The sequence below is a fragment of the Chelonoidis abingdonii genome, chromosome 11 (genome assembly GCF_003597395.2).
Source record: "Chelonoidis abingdonii isolate Lonesome George chromosome 11, CheloAbing_2.0, whole genome shotgun sequence".
Classification (NCBI taxonomy): Eukaryota; Metazoa; Chordata; order Testudines; family Testudinidae; genus Chelonoidis; species Chelonoidis abingdonii.
The window spans coordinates 46426958-46450111 of NC_133779.1; the positions used below are offsets into that span (position 1 = coordinate 46426958).

At 53.5% G+C, this 23154-nt stretch overlaps 1 protein-coding gene across 1 annotated transcript; it reads left to right on the top strand.

The window, feature by feature from the left end:
* The first annotated feature begins 752 nt into the window (after window positions 1-752).
* VANGL2 (VANGL planar cell polarity protein 2) lies at window positions 753-22478 on the top strand. The gene is made up of 9 exons (XM_075071375.1): window positions 753-818; window positions 2284-2365; window positions 8973-9222; window positions 13225-13255; window positions 13781-14388; window positions 16077-16213; window positions 17196-17331; window positions 17753-17984; window positions 18945-22478. The coding sequence occupies exons 1-9, from the start codon at window positions 753-755 to the stop codon at window positions 19203-19205; spliced, it is 1803 nt and encodes a 600-aa protein (XP_074927476.1). The 3' UTR covers window positions 19206-22478.
* Window positions 22479-23154: the final 676 nt, after the last annotated feature.

Below are 23154 nucleotides of genomic sequence, written 5' to 3' on the forward strand. Positions count from 1 at the left end.
GCTCGGTCTCCAGGATTCCTGGGTCGGGCCGGGGTACCCAGGTGTCTTATTTGCTGCAGCAGGGCCTTCGTCTGCTGATTTTCTTTCTCTCTGGGTTTCCTGCAGCTTCCCAGTGGGACCCCGGAGCAGAAGCCCAGTGCCTGAGCTGCTCCAGATGTGGAGTCCCGCAGCTGGCTGGACCAAGCGGGATCGGGATCTGCCTACCGGTTTCTTTTGTGGGATCGGGATGCACTGGCGTTTCGGCGACTGATCAGACAAGGGGGACAGGACCCTTCTCTGTCCCGGTGCCCACCCTGCTCCCGCTGCACCACTGGGTCGGTGAGTTCCCTCCATGCGGATAGGGGCAGGACTCCTAGGTTCAGAAGGTGGGTGGCCTTCCCCTTCCTTTACTCTAGCGCATCTCCCCAGGCTCCTTCTTTAAAGGGAGCTGCAATTGGTCGCTATCCAGGATTTGTCTTTAACTCCCAGCCGGATGAGTGTCACTGATGTCCGTGGTGACATCTCAGCTGGGAGCCGTGGGGAGAGAGAGAGAGCTCAGTTTGCACTGGCGTGTGGGGGTGAAAATCTAGGCGGCCTGGGGTGCATGCATGTCACAGGCTATGTCCATGTGCAGACGTGCCTGGGGAGGTGGTGGTGGGATGAGTGGGTGTGCCAATGAGAGGGCCTGTGCATGCATGTGAATCCGTGTGCAGATGTGCACTAAGGGTGGGGTGTGCAGGTGGAGCTATGACAAGGTTAGTGCAAGGGGGTGGATGTGCGAGTGTGGGTCCCAGGGCATGAGGGGATGCCTGCAGGATGTTGTGGGAGGGGATGCACAGGTGAGTCTGGGCGTAGGTTTCCGTGACTGTGTGAGCAGGGGGTGCACTTGTGAGAGGATGCACTCACGTGTGCAGTTGCACATGTGTGTGACTCAGGGGGGCTGCATGCAAGGGGGCATGCGCAGGCCTGGTGCTGTTGGCAGGAGGTGCGGGGGGCTGTCTCACTGCAGGCCCCGTTGGCGTTGGGAACAGACAGCAGGGAACGCAGCCCCGGCGTAAATCTACTGGCGCTAGTCAATAGGCCTGTGACGCAGGCGGCCCCTGCGTGGGGAGGGCTGCTTCTCCGCAGGCCTCAGCCCTGCACCCCTGTTGTTCCCTGCAGAAATCCGATTCCTCCTTTCAGACAAAGCCCCAAAAGGAGAGTAGGGGGGGAGGGAGTCAGGCCCTCCCTCTTTCTGCTTGTGTTTCCTCCCCCGCTTCCCCCTCCGCTTGGGACACCGGGATGCAAGCTCCCTGGCCTCCATGCCATCTCCTAGACAACCGGGGTGTGGGGGCTTTTGTTTCCATAGTGATAAATGTGAGAGAATCCAGCATCTCGGACAAAAGACTCTCCCCACCCCCCAGGCCATCTCCCCTCCCCAAAGCAGAGGGGCCTTGGGAGAGGCCAAAAGACAATTTTGGTTTTATTTCACTGAAATGGCATTTCCTTGGTAACTTGTCTCTCTGGGCCCTGCTGCCCCCAGCCCTGAGCCCGGTTTCTCTCTTACCCGCCGCAGGAAAACTGGGCCGTGGGGGTGGGGGAAGCCATGGTAGGGTATTGCCTACCCCAGAATTTAGGAAGGATTTTTGCGAGGGATGAAGTTGAGGTCTGAATAGTGGGGGGCATGGCTGGGGGGGTCTGATTACTGCTTGCCCTGAATGGGGGAGAGGTCTGGGGTTGGATTTAGGGTCTGAAATCTGCCATGACGCCCTCTCTCTGCTTGGATCAAGCAAGTGCCCTTGGCATGTGGGATTTCAGTCCAGCAATGCTCACTCACGTGGGGCAAGCAAGCCTGTCAGTCTCCGGGGGCTCTCTGGGGGCCCGAGAGCTCATCTCTGGGGAGGATTTGTGAGGACTGGATTTTGCAACACCTTTGGGCCGGGCAATTCTTTATCACCTTGAATGGCTCCAGGTCCTGACTCAAACACCATCTTGCAGTGGAGCTGTCCTTTCCCATCTTGGCACCCCCCCAAATCTTCTAGGATGGAGATCCTCTCGGTCTGTCTGCCTCCCCTCCCCAAAACCACACTCTATGCCCCATTAAACCTCAAGGATACAAACACAGACAAGCCAACTGTGTGTCCCGTGCCCCGCGTTTCCACCCCTCCTGCTCCCGTGTACACTGAGGCTGCTTGGCTGGCTGATTTCCCCACCATCACCACCCCTTTGGCCTTAAACTCAGGCCTGCGCCGGGATCTTACATAAACTGGAAATCCAGGAATAGCAGAGAACTTCTGCTAACACCTGGTCTTGTTCCTTCTGCAGGCTGATAGCGTTCTGTCCTGCCTTTGCATGCAGATCCAAATCAGCATGAGCCAGGACTCCTGGGTTCGGATCTCAGCTTGGGGTAGGAGAGAGTGGAACAGAAAGAGTGTAAGCAGGGGAACAGGACCTCAGGACTCGTGGGTTGCATTCCTGCTCCGAGAGCAGAGTTAGGTCTGGAGCAGTGATACACAGAAGTCTTCCAGAGGGTGCATCAACTTACCTGGATATTTGCTGAGTTTTAAAAGAAGCGACATTAAAAAGCACTGGCAACATCAGTACAAACTAAAATTTCATACGGACAATGACTTGTTTAGACTGCTCTGTGTGCTATGCATTGAAATGTAAGTACAAGATTTATATCCTAATTGATTTTACATGATAATTAGATTGTAGAAAGGAGAAAGTCAGAAATTGTTCAGTAACAGTGAGCTGTGACACTTCTGTATTTCTATGGCTGATTTTGTAAGCAAGTCGTTTTTAAGTGAGATGAAACTTGGGGGTACGCAAGACAAATCAGATTCCTGAAAGGGGGACAATCGTCTGGAAAGGTTGAGAGCTACTGCTCTAGAGTACTGAACAGGGGAAGTGGTAGATAACGTTGCTCTCCAACAGCCAGGAATGGAACCCTGGAGTTCTGGCTCCTGGGGTCCTGGCTCTGGCCTAGGCACCTCAGTCCTGTTGATTTTTGCTTTCGGAAATTCCTATCAGCATCTTTAGGAACCTAAATACCTTTAAAACTCTAGTCCTAAACATCTTGCTCATAGTCACACAGGGAGTTAGCCTGGGACATGGGGGACCACCCTCCTTCTCCAGGAAGGATGCACTGGTTTACCTAGGTCAGTTTGGAGTCACTCCTTAGCTGAGACCAATGTGGCTTTCCCATGCACACACGTTAAATCAGTGCAGCTCAGCTGGAGTAGCTGGGAACTGATCTACACGCAAAGTCTAGATTTGAGTTTTGGAGGAGACCTCAGGGACTGAAACTCAAGGGGGCAATCACACCCCCAAAGGAGTAACTAACTCCGCTGTACCAGGGAGAACACCCCCCATTACACTAGATGTTGTTTACTTTTTAATAATGTGGGTCAAGCCACAAGCACTCATGCATCCTTCCGGTGTGGGGGCAGAGTCTTCTCTGCCTCTGACAGGTACCGCAGGTGGGTGGGGTGGACTATTTCTTTGCCAGCACCTTATGGCATGTCAAGCCACCCTTCTAACTAACTTGGGAAGAGCTTTGAGATCCTCAGGCAGCGGGAGCTGTAAGTGCAAAGGGTCTTTGCCTCTGCAGCCTGGTGCTCTGATGACACCGTGATAACTTTTTTCACACCCCTCTCAGTGCTCATGGTACCGTCTGTCGCAGGGTCAGATTATCTCGCTGGGGTTGGTGGGGGAGGTCTCTGCAGCATGTGGTGGGAGTCACAGTGCTGATTTGCCCTCCTTTCCTTGCCGCAAGGGTAGCGTGGTCTGCGACGCCCCCTCCTCCTGAAGAACAAGGGGCGGGTGTTTGGTGCAAGCAGCTGGCTGGATGATGTGATCCATACCTGGAGGCCTGGCATAGTAACTGATGCTGCTGTGTAATTAAAAAGCAGCCAAGAGTCAAGCAAGCACATTCACTGCATATGCAGGTTGGGGTGGGGTCCCAGCAGCTTCCCACTTCCTCTTCCCCCGTGGCCTATGAATCCTGGCCAGGATTTCGTCAACCTTCACCGGGGCTGCGTGACTCCCCCCCACTGGCTCTGCCTGTGCTCCCCACCCTTTTAGCAGACTAACATAGCACCGACTGTGGATGGAAGGGTTGTGACTGGCCCCCCCTGGTGTCAGGTCCTAGTCCCAGCAATAAGGGATGGAGATGGTTTCTTTCATGATAATCCCCAGGTTTCATAGAGCACTTTTCATCAGTAGCTCTCAATGTGCTCTGACAAAGGAGGTGTCATTAGCTCTGTTTTTACAGCTGGGAAAACTGAGGCATGGGGCAAGGAGGGCCATGTCCAAAGTCACCAAGCAGGCCAGTGGCAGAGCTGGGAATAGAAACGAGATCCCTGGAGTCCTAGTCCAGTGCTCTGTCCACTAGGCCAATCTGCCTCTTAAAGGACTCAGAAGCCTCTCTGCAAAAGTACATCTTTGGCCTATTCCCTAGGCAGCTAAAAGTCCCAACCAATATCCCACCCTTGGGGGGGTCCATTCTCTTTTCCAGCATTTACTGTTATTCCTGGGAGGGGCTCCTAGATGCACATGCAGTTCCCGCTGGGTTAGTATTATCCGGGGCATGTCGCAAGACCCTTTTCTCCACAGTGCAGTTATAGTAGTGGGAGAAAGGATGTGAAATTGACGCAGTGGGGTTTGGTGGCTCTGTTCGGGAAGGGTTCCAGGCCTGATAAGCTCAGTTAGCAAATCAAAGGCCGTTCTTCTTTTCTAGTAGGTTTGGAGGCAACGTAACCGACTGGCTAGTGCTCCAGGAGAGCTGGCATTCTGGTACCGGCTCTGGAGAGATAGCTAGCTTGGTTTCCCTCGCATGTACCCTTTGTCTTGGCTGTTCAGAGGACGAGATCTTCAGGGCAAGGATCGTATCGTGCTATGTCTCTGCGCAGTGCCTGGCTTGGTGGGGCCTTGTGACAGAGCTGGAATTCAGCCCCACGGTCACGGCAACTCCAGTGAGTTGCTCTAGAGTGGACCTCATTAAGCAGAGCTGTGCCTACTTGATGGATTGGGGTGATCAGGGGAGAGCAAAGAGACTAATTAGCCCCCCAGGCAGAGGGTAGAGAAGAGCCAGGAAGGATGTGCAAAGGGAAGATGCCTTTCCTCTGGCCACGGGAGCTAAGGGGTGTACGTCACCGCAGCTATGGGCTGCACGAGGCTGTAAAGGTGACGGGGAGAATGCTGTGAAACAAACCACGTGCGAGGCTCACCACAAGAAGGTCCTCGAGCTGTTTGTAACTTGGAAAGAGACAGAGGCAGGACCCCGCCCTCTTAATTGGCCTGATGAGGAGCACCTGGATGGGAACGCGCAGTCCAGGTTCATTTTATGGGCCAGCCGCCCCGTTATCGGCCTCAATCGCAGTGGGCACCTCTAGGTGCTTCTATAACACAACTCATTCTTTTTACACCCTCCCAGCATCCTTGTCCTGCTCTCGCGCCTTGCAGCCGAAGCCTGCAGAGTGCTTTGCAAACCCCCACGTGGAATATACCTGTGTGCTGGAGTGTCAGTGATGAGAGAAGCTCCCAGCTCCCCTAACGATTGACCCACCCTTCCTCTGAAGGGCTACAGACACCATCCGAAAGCAAGTGGGCAGAAATCAAACGCCTGAGAGGCTCCGTAAATGGGCTAGGAAGTTGGGAGGAGGAAATATTGAAAGAGGAGACAAAATGTATTGCATTCTCTTCTGGCTCTGTAGCCTCTCTGGACAAGAGAGAACCCTGTGTCTGTCCGTGTTCTCAGAGCCGAGCACAATTTAGAGCTATATAACTTTTTCCCTCAAAAGCAATTTACAGCTCCCCAATCCAATCTAGTATATGTGTGTGTGTGTGTAATAATAATTACATTGGCACATGTGGGTATAAATAACGTTAATTGGAATCATTGGGTTGCTAATGTTTTCGACGGTCTGATAGCAGTAGGTACAGGAGCAGCAGGATGCATGCTATCAAACGGGGGTTTGATTTCTTGCCAGTCACTGGCTTGTCCTGGTGACTTCTCCCGCCCTAACCCCTCGTGTTAACCTTGGGCAATGTTTTCAAAAGTGGCGGCTGATTTGGGGGGCATTTTTTTCTGAAGCAGCCTGAGTGTGATTTTTTCAGAGGAGCTGAGCCCTTCTTGGGTTTGGCTGGCAACCTACAACTGGTTCCAATCTGCCCTGATACCATTTATTATGACCTGTTCCTTATATTATCCACTGAATGGGTCATCCTGCATCTAAAAATGGTGCTTAAATTCCTTTGTGTAGTTCTCGTTAAATCCTCAGATGCTTCGTTCAGAAAGGATTCTTTTTAAATCTAGGGCCAGATTCCCAGCTGCTGTGAACGGATTTCACTGGAGTGAGACCAGTGAATGATCTAGCAGCTAGCTCATTGACCAATCTCAATCCAGTGAAATCAGTTGATCTCAGATTCTAGCCTTTAATTGTTATTCTCTACACTCCTGATGCTGCACTCAGCTTGGAAGGGCGGCACGCTAGTTTGGTCACTTTCATTCATTAACAGCCATTCTGCTGTGTTAATTCCTGGATGGGCTTTTCAGATATTTTAACATGCACCACCAGATTTGAGCTCCAGAGCTTTCACCCTTACAGATGAGTAGCGTATCAGGCCAACAGCACAGAGAGCCTTTATTAGAGGTTAGTGTATATTAATATGGTTTTCTTACACCTCTCCTCTCTCCCCCACACTTTAAAAAAAAAAATAAAATCTGAATTTGATGGCTAACCCATTCCATCTCCGTTTTCTCTGGCCTGGGCTAGCTCTGACTCTCTTGGCATTTTGCAAACTCTGATAATGGACTCAGCCCCGTGAAGCTGATCTGTGTTATTTCTCTCCCATCTCCTCCCATTTTACACATGAGGAAACTGAGGCCACAGTGGTGAAGTGGCCTGTCCAGCTTCTCACACACAGTCAGTGGCAGAGCCCAGGTCTTCTGATTGTCACGCCTCTGTGCTTTGACCACTAGACCACACTCCCCTTCCCAAGGCAGGAACAGAACCCACGAGTCCTAATTCTCAGAGGGTGGGTCTCAAAAGGACTTGTAAGTGAATCTAACTAATTTCTACCTCTTTTAAGGGGCTTCTTCCCACTGCAAGGGTGGGCCAGGGGTTAGGGTTCTCCTCTGTGACTTGAGAGACCTGCATGTGGTTTCCTGTCCTGCCACAGACGCTCTGTGGAGGTTTGAGCCAGTCACTTCACCTTTCTGTGCTGCTGTTCCTGGCCAGGAGCTTTCAGGGGTGGGGTCGTGTTTCTGGTCCGGGGCTGTGGCTACTAGGCACTACCACAATATGAAGATTAAGGATAGTAGGGTTGAACAGCCAACAGATAAGGGCCCAAACTGCATTTCTCTTATGCCATCCCAGTGACTTAAATGTGAGTTTCATGCTCTGGACCTTTGGCGGGGTCGGGCCCAGGAGATTTCCCCGCGGTTCTTTGCAGAAGCCGAAACTCCAGCATTGAGTTTCTGGATCTGAGGTTCCATGTCTGTGCCAGGAAACTTGTTCTAATGGCGCCTTGCCGCATTGAGATGAGTCTAAAGCGCTGCTCTTGCTGAGTATGTTATTTGTAAGTTGGTCCCCACTCTGGGTGCTCTCCTGGCAATTAAAATACCAGTCAAGGTATTAATTAAAACATAAATTACGCGAGACCAGTGCACGAAAAGCTCCTTTTCAGTGTCGTTTTAAAAAGGAGCGGAGAGCTCAGAGGTCTGAAAGCTGAAGCTAAAAGAGAAAATGCCCCGAGGGAAATCGCCCAAACAAGTGTAACATGTTAATGCCAGTTATTGCTAGGAGTTAGTATTATCAGAGCCTGATTCTCATTTTCCCTCCCTTTGAGGCCCCTGGGCCCTGCCAAAATAGTGTCAAGGGGCCTTAGTGGAAGGGAGAATCAGACACTGCTGTATTTTTCTTTACGATTACAGGTTATTTTAGCTGCTAAGAGTGCGCTATCAGTGATTACACGTACTACGGAGCACCCAGAGCCCACACTGCGCCAGGCGCTGCACGGACACATAGTGGGGCTGGACCTTGCCCCAAAGGACTTAGTTGAAATGAGAAAGACAGATGGGCACAGGGGGACAGAGTGATTTGATCAGGGTCCCACTGGGACCCAGTGAGAGATCCGGGGATAGAACCCAACTCTTCTAGGTCCCAACCCAGTGACGTAAAAATGCCTCTTGACAAGGGAGCGCTTTTCTACTGAGGCTAATGTCTAGGGGAAGATGGGCGGAGGTGGACGCGGCGTGGGGGAAAGGTTTTTAACAAGGGCCTTTCGCTTTGTTCCCTGGGGCTGGATGAAGGAATGGTGGGATAGGAAACAAAATGACTCAATCTATAAACAAAAGCTGCTTTCTCCTAACTAAGAAAAGGGGTTGGAGGAAAACAAGCAGCCGGGAGTCGCTCTCTTTGTTGCTGGAAACGTTACATATCGACTTGGACGGCTTCGGTTTTTATCGGGAAACGTCCATTTCGCTTTCACAGAGCAGCAAAGTTAGACCCCTGCTGTTTGAGAACTCATGAGAGCATGAGTGAAGGCTGCTTAACTTCGTATCTTTTGACACGAACATTGAAATGGATGAAAATAAGAAAAAAAAACCTTAAAAATATAGAGATGTCAGAATTACACACATAAATCGGCTTCCCAAGCTGCTGATGGCGCAGCTTGGGGAAGTTGGAAGCTGTGTTGGAAGATCTTGTCGGTGAGCGGTATTTCCTGCCTCTCCCTGCAATCTCCCAGCTGGTGCAAGAGCAGCCTTCTCTGCAGCTCCTACTGTTTGAAGTGGCCGTCTCCACCTTGCTGGTCTCTCTGACTGGTCACGGATGGCTCAGGGGATTCTCTGTTGAGGCTGCTAGACTCGGACAGACCTTGGGGCTCCCTCTGGATCGGGGCTCTGTGTTTTAGGGAGGGTGGAGTTAGTCTGACACCGAGTGGGGATCCCCTCCAGGAGTCTAATTTTTCTCCCGTCCTTCCCCAGCAGGGCGTCATTTTCTTCTGAGACAAGTCCAGCCAGCTGATCAAAATAGAGTCCCTCAAGGTGACAGTCGACTTCCTGAAGGTGCCCCTTGGCCTGAAGAAGCCCGCGCTGAAGGAGGCAGCGGCCGCCTTGGCTGCTGTCCCTGTCGGGAGACCCAAGTCCGTCAACGTGGAGCGCTACAAGGCCCGGCGCTCTGACAACATGGACAACGAGTCGCAATACTCGGGGTACTCGTACAAGTCGGGGCATTCGCGCAGCTCCCGCAAGCACAGGTGAGGGGGGGGGGGGGCTGCACCTGGGCTGCTGCAGTGGAGAGGGGGAGGGCTGACCTAGCATGTGGGGAGGGAGCTAAGCTGGTTCAGGGGGCGAAACCGAGATCTGTCTCAGGATTGGAGGGGCGGGTGAGCGAACCTGGATGGGCAGAGGAGGTGCTCACCATGTGCACTTCAGGAGAACCATGGCGGGGACTTCCCAACCCTGCATCCGTCCTGGAGCGGGCAGGGAAGAATGCCCTGCTCCCTGTGACAACCTCTCCATGCAACCACCTGCCTTGGGGAGGAAACAGCCCCCGACTCTATGGAGAGGGTGAAGCCCAGACTATATCTGCCCTTGGGGAGGTCGGGGTGTCAGGAAGGCCTGTGACCTTGAAAGATCGAGACCTGGCTCTCCTCCATCTGTCCTATGGGGGGACCCCCCTGTACCCCCACCCCACTATATTCAGGGTGGTACTGGAGAAGGAAGACCCCTTGGTGGGGTCTGGGAGGACCCCCCCAGCACATGCATCCTTGGGAGGGCGTACCATTCCCCCTTCGGTCCCACTCGCAGCACCTGCGTCCATCAGCCGCACTTCCCCATCTGACCCTGGGTCTTCTCTTCCTTCCAGAGACCGGCGGACCGGCATCGCTCAAAAGCAGGGAAGGGAGCGAGGAAGACAATCGGTGACCACTCCAGGCCTGGGGACCCCTTGCTCGATAACGATCGACCAGAGTAGATGAGAGGGTGAGTGGGAGCGCCAGGGCTGGGGGTGGGGCTAGCAGGTTGCGCTCGCGGGCTGGGAAAAGGGATGTATTGGGCATCAAGAGGTGGAGGGGGGGTCTGTGTTTTGCTCCTCCCTCGTCTCTGGGGGGGAGGGAGGAGACTTGAGGACTGTATGCCCACCACCTCCCTGTCACCAAAGAAGCCAAGGCGGGGGCTTTGAAGCCACGTTGCTTCCTTCACGCTGTGGGAAAATGCGGGGGGGAAGGGGAGGACCCCTTCCAGAGTGGCTCAGCGAGGCTCCCCTGGCCCAGACAGTGGCCTGGGTGACTGGGCTCACCTCACCCCCTAAAATACTCCGGCTCTGATTCTCAGTTCCTCCAGAAGCAGGGCGGTGGTGAATGGAAGCAGGATGGCTTCAAACCCTCCCCCCCCCAGCCCCCACCTTTACGCTCCCTATATTGTGGGTCTGCACTCAGGGCACCTGGGATGAGTTAGAGCAGCCTCAAGGCTGCTCTGGATTCACACTTTGGGCCCTGGGGCAGCAGAGAATACCCAGAGTGCAGCATGCTCCAGCCACGTTCCCCAACCACTCTCTTTGCAAGGGGCTGAGAGCCAGGGCCCTTATCCCAGCTCCACACCAGCCAGGGAGCCCCCTTGCACATGGGGAGGGAGGATCTTGGGGAGCTGTTTTCACCCACTTTAGGACCCCTTCAGCCAATTAGAGGGGCCTGAGTGTGCCTGAGAACCCGGCTCTTTACCCAGAGACTCTGAATTAGGGGTTAGGTGAGACACCCCCAGTTTCTAGAGCGTTGGCCTTGGTCCTCTCCCCTCTGCAGGGTGGGGGCTGTGGCAGCTGATGGTGGAAGTGGCTGGGCATGGGGATGGGAAAGCAACTTTGGAAGTTACTGCCCTGACCAACCCCGGGATGCAATTCTCCGGCTGTGCTGTGCAGCAGCTCAGAGGACAGGAAGTCCTGCGATTGCTGTAGATTTGTCCCCTGCTTTAATCCTCCCTCTGCCAAGCTAGACAGACTGAGGTCTTTTAATCTGTCCTTGTTAGAAAGTCCGTCCCGCACACCCCGTTTTTTGTCGTTGCACTTTGGCCTGTTTTCAAATTGGTCAGCGCTTGTGCGGCGGAGCAGAGCCCAGAACTCAGTATTCCCTGGGGGGACTCTCTCTACTCCTCATAGCAGGGGGTGGAGTTTTCGGTATGTTGTGTCGTTTGGGCCGGGGTCTGAGCTGCAATGGAAAGAGCTACCCTCATACCAGACTCTGGGCTCATGTGCACTAGAAAGGGTTTGGCGGTATAGTTTATACCCAAAGGAAATAAGCCAGACCAGGATAAAGCCTTTTATGCTCATATAACTGCATGTCCAGTAGTGCTTATTCTGTCTTAGTTTTGATAGTTAAAAAAAATCACAGTGAAGCAACATTGCTGTGCTGGTATGTGCTCGAAGGAGGATTGGGTGACTGTAGACGCTGAGATTCCAAATGTTAAAGCTTTATCGCCATTAAAACACAAATTGTCAATATCACCTGTTAAAATACAAACAGTAAATATCCTTCAATCAAACTCTACTGTGTTCACAAGCTGCATTTTTTTACTCTATCCATCTGTCAATTTCGGCAATTCTCGATGGAAATATTTTTCCTCGGTTTGTGTGTCCGGTGAAATTGACGTTTACCTGCCTGAGCCTAGTTTTAAGGGTAGATGAGGCCTTACTGTGTCCCCAGGAGGGAGTGACACTGACAGAATTATCTCAGGATAGCTTGTAAATCTTTCTCTAAGGGTGTGTCTGAACAGACAACTGCCAGCACAGGTCCGTTGGCGATCCCTGACCCGCAGAGCCAGGCTGGCAGAAGTCCCTAGTGAACACAGAGTTCTGCTGGCACATTTGTTCCTGGGATAGCTCATTATGCTCATGGGTTGAGGGGGGCGAGAGGGTGATAAGCTATTCCAGCAAAAGTGCAGCTTTTCTGGTAGAAGCTGTGTTCGCATTCGGAGCGCTTTGCTGGTATTGTGTAGTGGGATTCCTATCCTGGTCAAGCGCTCTGTAATAGGGTGGCTTGCCCTTAGGGGAGTCTTAGCCGCGTAAAAGTCTATGTGCAGTTCTTAAGGGGCCCACAAAGGGGTGCCAATAGGGCCGGGATGCGCCTGCCCATGATGGGGTGCCCAGTAAATGGTGACCCTGCTACACGCTGCTAGTGTAAGGTCTTTGGGACAAGGCCCATATTTTTCTCCTGTGTCCATACAGCGCCCCCCACCCGGTATGTGATTGACACTCCTAGCCACTATGTAAGAAACCTAAGAAACCACTGAATGATAATGGACAAGGCCAAGCGCTGCAGGCGTGCGCTGCCCTGGTGTAACTACAGCCGCCCTTTGAGGGTTGAACTGCTTTCAAGGTCCCCGTATGTAACCTTGTATGTGCATAGTAGGGAAATCACCGGGCTTCTGCTCTCAGCAGCCTACCGGGGCTCTCTGGATTCCCTCTTCCATCTCAGAAAGCATCCCAGGGGAGTGATTGCTCTATGAAGACGACATCACGGGATTCAGGGGTTCAGGGAGGAATTTGCTTTGGCTAATGCCCTACAGCTTCCCTCTACGCTCAGCGTCCGGCAAGGGGCGCTGGCTCGGGGACAGCCAGCTCAGCTGACGGAGGCCTGGTTTTACAATGGGGAACCAGAAACAGGTCAGGGAAGCCAACACTGTTGCCTGCCAGGTGTTTGGCCATCACTGTAAAGCAGAGGCAGTCCCTTTTTTTGATCAAGGTCCAAATTTCTTGGTCAAGGTCCAGACTCCAGAGAAAATAACGATAACAAGAAGTAAATATAAAGCTTTTCGGGGTCTGTTCAAAAGCGCCTCCCAATCTAGATTTGGCCCACACGCCATCTGCTGCAAAGTAATGCCCAAAGGGGCATTACTTTGCTCAGGCTAGTAATTAACGAACAAATATATCCGCACCTCGAGGAGGAAGGCTGGGTTTCAAGTCTCCTTTAAAGGGCTTGTGGTGAATCTCAGGTCTCCGAGCAGGGGTGCTCCCATTGTACTACCAGGCACCTGCACCCAAAATAAACATACTGAGCCAGCAAAGGTTGTCAGTGAACCTTGCCCGTGGTACCAGCCCATGGAAGAGGAGGTGCTGTGGGTGTCAGGAGCTTATGGTAGTGAGGTGATGTGATTTCATTGGTTGTCAGTGAGGGCATTTTGAGATGGGACTTGAAAATTTAACCTATCAGGCTCAGAGGGCTGGGTGTGGGTGCTGAATTCCAGGCCCTCTCCTCTTGTGCTTAAAGGGGCACTGTGGCCTCGCATAGCGGAGAAGGGGTGAGTGTCGGACTGGCAGGTGGATGTAGTTGCTTTTCCCCTTGTTACGAAGGGGATTTGTGTGGAAACCTTTTGACGTTCCCATTTCAGAGTTTATCTGCTGCTGCTGGTCAGGCGTCACTTGCGGGGGAAGGAAGCATGTCCCCTGGACTGGAAACGGGACAGGGAAGCAGGATGCCTGGGTTCTAGGCCTGGCTGTGTGACTTGGGGCAAAGCCGTGCCTCAGTGTTCCCCTCTGTAAAATGGGAACAACGATCGTGTCCTCCTTCACAAAGGGCTTTGAGATCTGTGGCTGGAAACCAAGGAACTGGACTGATTCTTAGTTCTTTTGATCTGGCATGGCTGGGAGGCCGTGGGGATCTGATACTGTGGGGCTTGGATGGTCTAATCTTGTGGGGCTGGGGGTAGTTCTGATCCCATGGGGCGGGGGTGGGGGGAGAGTCTGACCCTGGGCAGGGGAGTCTGGCAGAGTCTGTTCCCACAGGCCAGCCCCCGTGCGTAATCCTTTCCTCCCCGCCCCTCTAGGACGACAACTGGGGCGAGACCACCACGGTGGTGACGGGCACCTCTGAGCACAGCATCTCGCACGATGACCTCACGCGCATCACCAAGGACATGGAGGACAGTGCCCGCCTGGACTGCTCCCGCCATGTGGGCGTTTCGCTGGGCGGGGCCCTGGCACTGCTCTCCTTCCTCACCCCGCTCGCCTTCCTGCTGCTGCCCCAGCTGCTGTGGCGGGAGGAGCTGGAGCCCTGCGGCACGCCCTGCGAGGGGCTCTTCATCTCTGTGGCCTTTAAACTCCTCATCCTCCTGCTTGGCAGCTGGGCCCTCTTCTTCCGCCGCCCCAAGGCCTTCTTCCCCCGCGTCTTCGTCTTCCGGGCCCTGCTCATGGTGCTCATCTTCCTCCTCGTCGTCTCCTACTGGCTCTTCTATGGCGTGCGCATCCTGGACTCGCGTGACCGCAACTACCAGGGTGTGGTGCAGTACGCCGTCTCCCTGGTGGACGCGCTGCTCTTCGTCCACTACCTGGCCGTGGTGCTGCTGGAGCTGCGCCAGCTCCAGCCCCAGTTCACGCTCAAGGTGGTGCGCTCCACCGATGGGGCCAGCCGCTTCTACAACGTGGGCCACCTCAGGTGAGGGGCGGGGCGGCATGGCTGGGGGCGGGAGGGCGGTGATGCCTGTGCTGGGGGAGCGTGTGTGTGAGTGCCCCCTCTTGGGGGAGAAGGGGAGTGTGTGTGTGTGTGTGTGTTTCTGCCCCCTCGTGTGTGTGTGTGTGAGAGAGAGAGAGACTGCCCCCTGCTGGGGGAGAAGGGGAGTGTGTGTGTGTGTGTTTCTGCCCCCTCGTGTGTGTGTGTGTGTGTGAGAGAGAGAGAGAGTGCCCCTGCCTGGCGAGAGGGGTGTGTGTGTGTGTTGTGTGTGTGTGGTGTGTGTGTGTGTGTGTTACTGCCCCCTGCTGGGGGAAAGGGGAGTGTGTGTGTGTGTGTGTGTGGTGTGGTGGTGTGTGCTGTGTGTGTGGTGTGTGTGTGTTTGTGTGTGACTGCCCTGCTGGGGGAGGAAAAGGGGAATGAGAGAGAGAGTGTGTGTGTGTGAGAGAGAGAGAAACTGCCCCCTGCTAGGGGAAAAGGGAGTGTGTGTGTGTGTGTGTGTGTGTGTGTGTGTGTGCATGTGCACGCATGCACCATTTACCCCAGGGATGGGAAAATTGTAGGTGAATGTGTTTGTGTGTCCCACCACCGCTGCTGGGTGGAGTGTGTGACTGTCCCATGCTTAGGGGGGAAAGGGGTGTGTGTGTGAGTGTGTAAAATGTTGCTCTGTGCTGGAGGGAACTAGACCTGTGTGTGTGTTTGCGCACACTGCTGCCTGCTGCAATCTCAGGGAGGGGAGTGGCGGCAGTGTGTGTGTTTGTAGGCTTGTGCATGCATTTTGTATCCACACCTGCTTGGGGGAAGTGCGTGTGCGCGCCCATGAACATTCATGCGCTACTGTCCCCTGCTGCATAGATCTGCACCTTCGGCAACAGTGGAATTTGGTCCAATAAAAGATATTACTCACCTACCTTGTCTCTATGGTAACAGTCGCATCCATGCCATGTCTCCTTTAGTTCCAGCTGCAGGGACCTTTCTGGGGCCTGCACTGAATCCCCTGCCCGTGGCTTGTAGGGAGGCTTGATAGGGTTAGATTTTTATCAGTAAATTCCAGTAAGCATCAATTTCACTGTCCACGTGCAAGCATACCTGAAAACACTTCTTCCGGGATCACAGAAATTGACAGCCAGGCAAAATAAGAAAAATGCTGCTTGAGAACTTAGTAAAGTTGGATTTAAGGAGATTTACTGTGTCTCTTTTGACATGTGATGTCGACAGCTTGTGTTTAACGATTACAAAGCTTTGGCTTTTTGAACGTCCAATGTCTGCCATTAAATAATTATTTTCTGACCAGTCTGCCCCCTTTGCTTCCTGCGATTGTGAAAATAGAACTCAGTAAAAATCTTTACAGATGCTTAAAACCAGCCTTGGATATTATCCTTTGAAACAATTAAAACAATCAAAGTTGAGGCCTAGTTGCAGTCACCGTACAGAGGCCGGCCATCGGTCAGTCTGTACTGTCATGGCTGGGATTTGCTGCTGCCACTGGACAGGGAGCTCCATCCCAATGGCGTGGTGATGCCGCATCTCTGCCTGCGGCTCACAGATCCAGCACATCAGTCTCCCTTTTGTTCTTCTCCTACTGTGTATGTGCGTCCCCTCCCCTCCCCAGCAGCGCGAGTCTAACCTGTACTTTTGTGTCCCTCCCCGTGCCCTGGCTGTGTCTCTCACCACAGTATCCAGCGCGTGGCAGTGTGGATCCTGGAGAATTATTACCACGATTTCCCCGTCTACAACCCCGCCCTCCTCAACCTGCCAAAATCCGTCCTGTCCAAGAAAATGTCCGGGTTCAAGGTGTACTCGCTCGGCGAGGGTGAGCTTGGGTCCCTCTCCTGTCCACCTTCATCGCTCTGTCCTTACTCGCTTTCCCCACACTCTCTGTCCGGCCCTGGAGCACCGCTGTTGTTAGTGATGTTATAAGGAGGCGAGAAATCAACCAGTTTATTTCTCACCTTGCTCCCAGTCTCGGCTCTGGTTAGCAGGAGCGGATTTTATTTGATAAAGCTCCCTTTTATTACCAGCTTTCCTCCCCTCCTCCTCTGCCTGAACGCGGGATTATTCTCTGTCTTGCTGGGAATGGCTTTGGATTTGAATGCATTTATTCACACCAACACAGAAGTTTTATACCCCCCTTCCCTCCAATGGAAGTGGTTATTGGTAACTTACTGAGATCACCTGAACCGGTTTAAGTGTGTCTACAATAGGGGGTTCACATCCGATTAACTAGAGCCGTGTCATTAAATGGGTACGGTTTTCTGACTGTAGACAAGGCTTTGATGCAGGAGGCCTGAGGGTGGGATTATCAGTAGCCTGTTAATATTTGATGTGTTTGAGGGTAGGTCCACCTAGAAACCTGGGCAATGGGCAATCTAGATCTGAACACACGGTTGGATCCAGTGTTCTGGTGCCAGGTCAGGCTGCAGCGTTGACAGACAAAGCTGCAGAGACTTAAAACCCAGCGAATGTCTTCCCTTCCACCGGCTGCAGTGTTAGTCCACAGCGGCTCACTGTGCCTTGTGAGCTCGTTGCACAGGTGCAAGCCAGGAGGGGCTGAGCACAAGTTGCCGGGGTGCTATTACGTTGGGGCGCTCCTGGCTTTCGGAGACAGCCGGGGTGATGGGCGTGAGCAGGTGCTGTTTGCCAATGGCTCTAGAAATCTCAGGATGATGCTGCATGACATGCCCTCTCCCCTGCCTGCGTTAGTGGCTAGTTCTAGCTGCAGAGGTGCCAGTTGCCTGCTCCTGTGACTTCTCTCCCTGTGTCTAACCCCCCCACCCCACTCCTTCCCCTTCCAGAAAACACAACAAACAACTCGACGGGCCAGTCCCGGGCTGTTATCGCTGCGGCAGCCCGGAGGCGCGACAACAGCCACAACGAGTACTACTACGAGGAAGCTGAGCACGAACGCAGGGTGCGGAAGCGCCGCGCCAGGTACGGAAGTCGACGAGTGCAGTGCCCCCTCGTGGTGGAGAGGAGGCAGGGCTGGACTGGGCTGGGTGTAAAGGAGCTTCTGTCCTGAGGCTGTTGGACACAAACAAACCCTGCGGTTCCTTCAGCAATCCGGCTCTCGGCTTGGGAGACAGAGAGACCGACCGCAAAGCATGGGCTGCACATCCCGTCTGGCTGGGGAAGCTCCCCCTAAGCTTCTTTGTCCCACAGCAGGTCAAATCCCCCTAGAGTCCTCACAGGTTGGGTCGTGACTGGGGATTGACTTTGGGTCTTTAAGCAAGGTTGCCATTCTCTGAGGTACAGGATGGGTTGGGCCAGCTTGGGGCAGGTGCAGGCTCCGGAAGCTCTGCAGGGGTTCCAAGCGGGGCCATCTGGGTCACCACTGCTGCCTTCCTCCCGCCAGGCTGGTGGTAGCTGTGGAGGAAGCCTTCACCCACATCAAGCGGCTGCAAGAGGAGGACCAGAAGAACCCGAGGGAGATCATGGACCCACGAGAAGCTGCCCAGGCCATCTTCGCCTCCATGGCCCGGGCCATGCAGAAGTACCTGCGCACCACCAAGCAGCAGCCGTACCACACCATGGAAAGCATCCTGCAGCACCTGGAGTTCTGCATCACCCATGACATGACTCCCAAGGTAAGTAGGTGGGTGGGGTGGGGCCGAGGAGAAGAAGGGGTAGGCTGGGGAGCTCGGGGGTCGATGGGGGAAGCCCTAGTTCCCGTGGGCCAGCCCGAACTCACTCCTGCTCCCGGAGTGACTTTTCTCCAGTAAGAATTACTTCTGCACGTTCATGGTCAGACCACGAAACCAGAATCCATGTTAAACATGGATTCTGAGCCATTGCCCAGCATCCCTTTTCTCCTCCCCATCTTGGCTGACTCTGGGGTCGAGGGTCCATCCATCACTGAGGTAGCTGAGCTTCAGGTGAGAAGTACAGCAGCCGAAAGCTCTGGTTCCGTCTATACCATAGGGCTGTATTTCAGAGCCTGTCGCTCCAGCGTCTTCAGCACTGAGAGACGCCATATGAAGTCCCCAGGCTGTATTGCAGTTCAACACAACCGCGCAGCAGCTTTGTTTCCCAACATAACCATGCATCGGCCATGTAGGCCTGTCCCTCCTTACTGGGTTTGTACCAGTGCATGCTGGGAAGATCTAGCCAGCTATCCCATACTACCTCAGCCTCTGGCCCCTGGGGGCAGAGAGACCCATGGGTGCTTTTCTGCATGGTGCAGTGCACCTTGGGATAGCAGAGGCAGGAGAGCTGGGGAATGCAGTTGAAGGGCCCTACCTGGATACAGCTGGAGGACAGAGTTGGAAGTCGGGGCCTGGTGCCAACCATGTGGTCAGGGACCGTGAGAGTCCCTTGGGCCATGTTCCATGAAGTTCCACTGATAGACACCAGTTCAGGTTCTGGCCCCGGCCCCTCTGCCATTATGATAAAGGCCGGACAAGCAGATGTTGTTCTGGAGCTGGTGGGTTTCCATGGCGACGTTGCAAGGCCTCCTTCTGGCCTGACCCACCAGGTAGCCAGTGGTGCCTCACCAAAGACCACTATCCATTGAGAATGCCCCACCTGTCTCTTCTCCTGTCCCCCAGGCCTTCCTCGAGAGGTACCTGAGCGCTGGGCCCACCATCCAGTACCACAAGGACCGCTGGCTGGCCAAGCAGTGGACACTGGTCAGCGAGGAGCCGGTGACCAATGGCCTGAAGGATGGGGTAGTCTTCGTCCTCAAGCGCCAAGACTTCAGTCTGGTGGTGAGCACGAAGAAGATCCCCTTCTTCAAGCTCTCTGAGGAGTTTGTGGACCCCAAGTCACATAAGTTTGTCATGAGGCTGCAGTCAGAGACTTCGGTGTGAACTGCAAAGGGGGCGGGTTAGGTTATGGGCTCATGCCTGAGGAGGAGCGAGCTGCATCCAGGCCTCTCCCTTTTTTGACCACCAGAGCTTAGAGAGACCATCATGCAGGGAGAGCCGTGTAACCTCCCAGAGCCAGCGTGCATGCCCCAGGGCTCCTTCTCCTCTCTCTGCCCTCCGCCATCTCTGCTTGCCCCCCATTTGGGGGTCAGAGGCAGAGCCCTTTCCCCTTCCTGTCTCTGCTGTCTCCAAAACCCAGATTCTTGTAGCAATCTCCCGGGAGGTCGGAAGGCGTGTTGCGCGAAGGCCGGCGTTTTAGCAGGAAGAAGATCCCTCATTTGGTGCCAAAACTCAAGGGCTATTTTTGTTCCCTCCTCCACCAGCATCTCCAGATGCGGCTGGGTCCGAGGAATCGTCTCAGTTTCTTTTTTTATTACTATCTCGATTCTGGCCTTTTTTACAACTTCCCTGGATGTTTGGAGTGTGTTTTTAAATCCCCACACGCGAGGGTTTTGGAGCGTTTGCAAACGTCCCTCCAGTATCGTGGCTGCTATTGAAACCTCCCTGCTCCACCTGCAGGCAGGAAAAGACGAACTAATGATGCCGACTCTGGTATAGGAACCTCCTCTTTGGCTCTTCTCTGGGGTTTTCCAGATCCATTTTTTAACAACAAGAAGAAGACTAGTTTTAAAAAGGTTTTTTTAAATAGTGATTTTTTCCGTGTGTGCTGATCTCTGTGCTTTGTAATGGAATCCTGTGTTTTTTGTAAATAGAAACTCAAACCGGACCAGTTCCACTTCCTTGACTAACTGGGTCCAATTCCTCCTTTACACCACGGGCATCCTTACCCCACTCCGGCAGTGTAAGGGGGCCTTAAAGTGGATGCCAAGTAGGATTACACTGCTGGAGTGGCATAAAGGGGCCTTTGTGTCCAGGAGAATCAGGCTCCCCTCCATGATAAGGTTGGTGAATGTGCTGAATTGCAGGAGTTGAGCAGAATGACTCATGCTCCTTGTGCCGAGGCCTCAGGCTTTTCTCTGTCTGGAGGCTGAGCTTTGGTTTAGCAGTTGAGATTTATAGGAAAAACTGCACCAGATCTCTCCCATGCCCTAGGAATCATCCCCAGCCTCAGACAAGTAAAGCAACTGTGGCTCTTGCTTTTGTTAAAGGTCATGACTCAGCAAGGTATATGGCGGACTTTATCTCCCTAAGGTACTTACATGACCCCCATCACCACGGCATTTGGGGGGCTCACACACCCCGTGTGGTCGGGCCGTGCTGTTGTCCCCATTCTGCGGCTCAGTGACTTGCCCAAGGAATCTGTGGTGGAGAAGGGGCTCAAACCCAGATCTCGCAGGCCCAGTGGCCAAACCACTAGCCCATTCTTCCCCTGACCCCACAGCAGGTGTAACCTAGCAATGGGCCATTAACTGTAATGGAGCTCTGCTGATTTACACCCGCTGAGATTCTGGCCCATTGATGTAAATGGAACTATTCTTGTGCTGGAAGTCAGGCGTGTGCTTCAACGGCCTTGCTGGTTCAGGGTCTATCATCATCGCATGCACTTTTGGTGCGAAAACTGCCCCTCCAGTTGTGCTCCCGTATCTGTTGGCTTTACGGATGCAAACAAGTAATTGCTCCCATGAACCCTGCAGTGGCAAGCGTCGGACCGAGCTGGGTTCTGTTCTTCCTCCTGCACCGTCCACAGAGCCTGACGACAGCATCTCTGGCCTTGGTTCTCAGTGCCCCGAGCCTCGCACGGTCCCTTGCACCAGTGCACAGCCTGATGTAAAAGGCTCCGCCTCTGGATCTGGCAGTCTTCACCCTCCTTTTGTACTGGTGACCCAGGGCGCTGGAGAATCAGGTTCTTTTGTCTCCAGGGCTGGTGCAAGAAGGGGACAAAAATGCAGAGATTGCAGCTGGGTCCTGGGGCTGGCCACAGCTAATGAAATCCAGCTCTTGGCTTGGTTACAAACGGAGCTTGTCGGATCTAGAAATGAAGGCCTCCAGGTCCATTTCTCTTACTCACCCTCTGTAGATTGAATTAGTTTCAACACACCAACTGGCCCCCTGCACGAACAGGGCTCTTGTCCGTGGAACAGGGCGAAAGCCAGTTCACTTGACTTAAAAATAATTTTTGCTTCCTCCTGGCAAACTTTGTCCTGGTCTCCCCCTTTCATTTTGTTTGTGGAGCAGCATTGCTGGGCGTGCATCAAGGGCCCAATCCGGCTCCTGCGGGACTCTCCAGGGGCCCAGTTCCTGACCTTCCTGCCTCTTTACTCCAGCCCAAAGCGAGCATGTGAGATGCAGCCGTTCTGATCCGCTGGCATCTTGCACCCAACTTTGCACATGCCTCAGTGACCAGGGCCCAGACCCTGCCAGCTCCTACGCACACGCTGAGCTTTATCCTGTTGGGCCTGCTCCTCTGTGGCGCCCGGTGTTGTCGTGAGCGCGGGTTGCTAGTGCAAAGTGAGTGCAAACCAGAAAGGTCGTGTGTTCACACCCGCGTCACAATGATGCATCAAGGGGCTGACCCTGTGCCTTTCGGCATCCATGGCAATGCTCCCAATGACTTCAGTGGAGCAGGAGCAGGCCCAGAATGCACCAGATACAGGGTGATGGAGAAGTGGGCACGAGGAGACTGCTCACATGCACAAGTGTCAGGATCTGAGCAAGGCAGGGTGCAAGGCTGCGGAGGATCAGGTCCAGCAGGAGTCTCTCTTCCAAGGCCCCAAAGATTCATTCCTTCTTCCCTCCCGTGTCCTCTGGAGCCTGGAATCAGAAACCTGCAATTCGTTACCATGCCCCGGCCTCCCGCTTTGTACCGAGTCCCCCCACTCAGCTTGTGCATGTGTCTAGAACTCCCCATCCAGTGGAGACTAGAACTGTCTGTCCGTCTTCCCAGGGCCTGTATGAATTCTGCCTATGCCAACTTCAGTGCTGGGGAGAGGCCTGGGTCAGACCCACCACCTGCCGTCCCCAACTGCAAGTGGCAACATTACGATGGGCCCCTCGCTTGGCTGGTTTTCGTCTGACTTTTGTTTGTTTGTTTTTTAAGTCAGACCGACACAAAGTCTTTTTGGTTACAAATACCTCACGGGTTTTATACTGGGGCCTTTCTACCATCTGTGCCGCTGTCATTTGCAAAAGGCTGGTTGTGTGTGTTCGGTGTGAGGAGAACACCGGGGCACTGTGAGGGTACTCAGAAATGTCGGGTCGCTGTCGAGGTTGGGGGGTTGTAGGGCTCGCCAGATTTCGTCATTGTGATTTCTTTTTTCTTTTAAAGCACTAAAATTGGAGCATGAGGGGAAATTGACACTATTTTTCTCTTGAAGTCAGATCTGTGGTTAAATTTTTCCTTTTATTTTTAAAAGTAGGAGTTCCCCCTCTTCCATGCTGTTGCTCAGAGGTTTACAATCGTGGTAACTCCCAACCTCTCTAACAGCCCTGGGATGTGAACTGCCTTTCTGAGCTCAACTCCTCCAAGCTAGCCCCCCAGCTGGTGCCAGTTGCCGTAACATCTATCCATCAGAACACCTATCAGTCATAGGATGTTGTTTTGCCACCCATCACCTTAGTGTCTGGGCACCTTCCACATAATATCAACAGCAAAGTCCCTAGTGGATTTCATGGCCCTTTTTGGGGTCAAAATTTGGCTTGGGGGTAGGTTGACCCCCGCTGTGGATCTGGGTCTCCAACTCTGTACAAAGATACTCTGCTCTCTTCTTTCTCCTATTCTCTCACTGTTCTTTGATTTAATTAGCACCAGATTCACCATGCGGTTGAAGTTCACCCTATGCTGAAGTCCATGCACCGCTGAACCCTTTCAAACAGCATTGGTGGGACATTGCTGGTGCAATTGCTCTGTGCCAGCCCTTCTCCACAGCAGGGGAATTTCATCCCTTCTCTTTCTTCCCTCTTCCCAAAGCATCCTCTTCGCTTACCATACGGG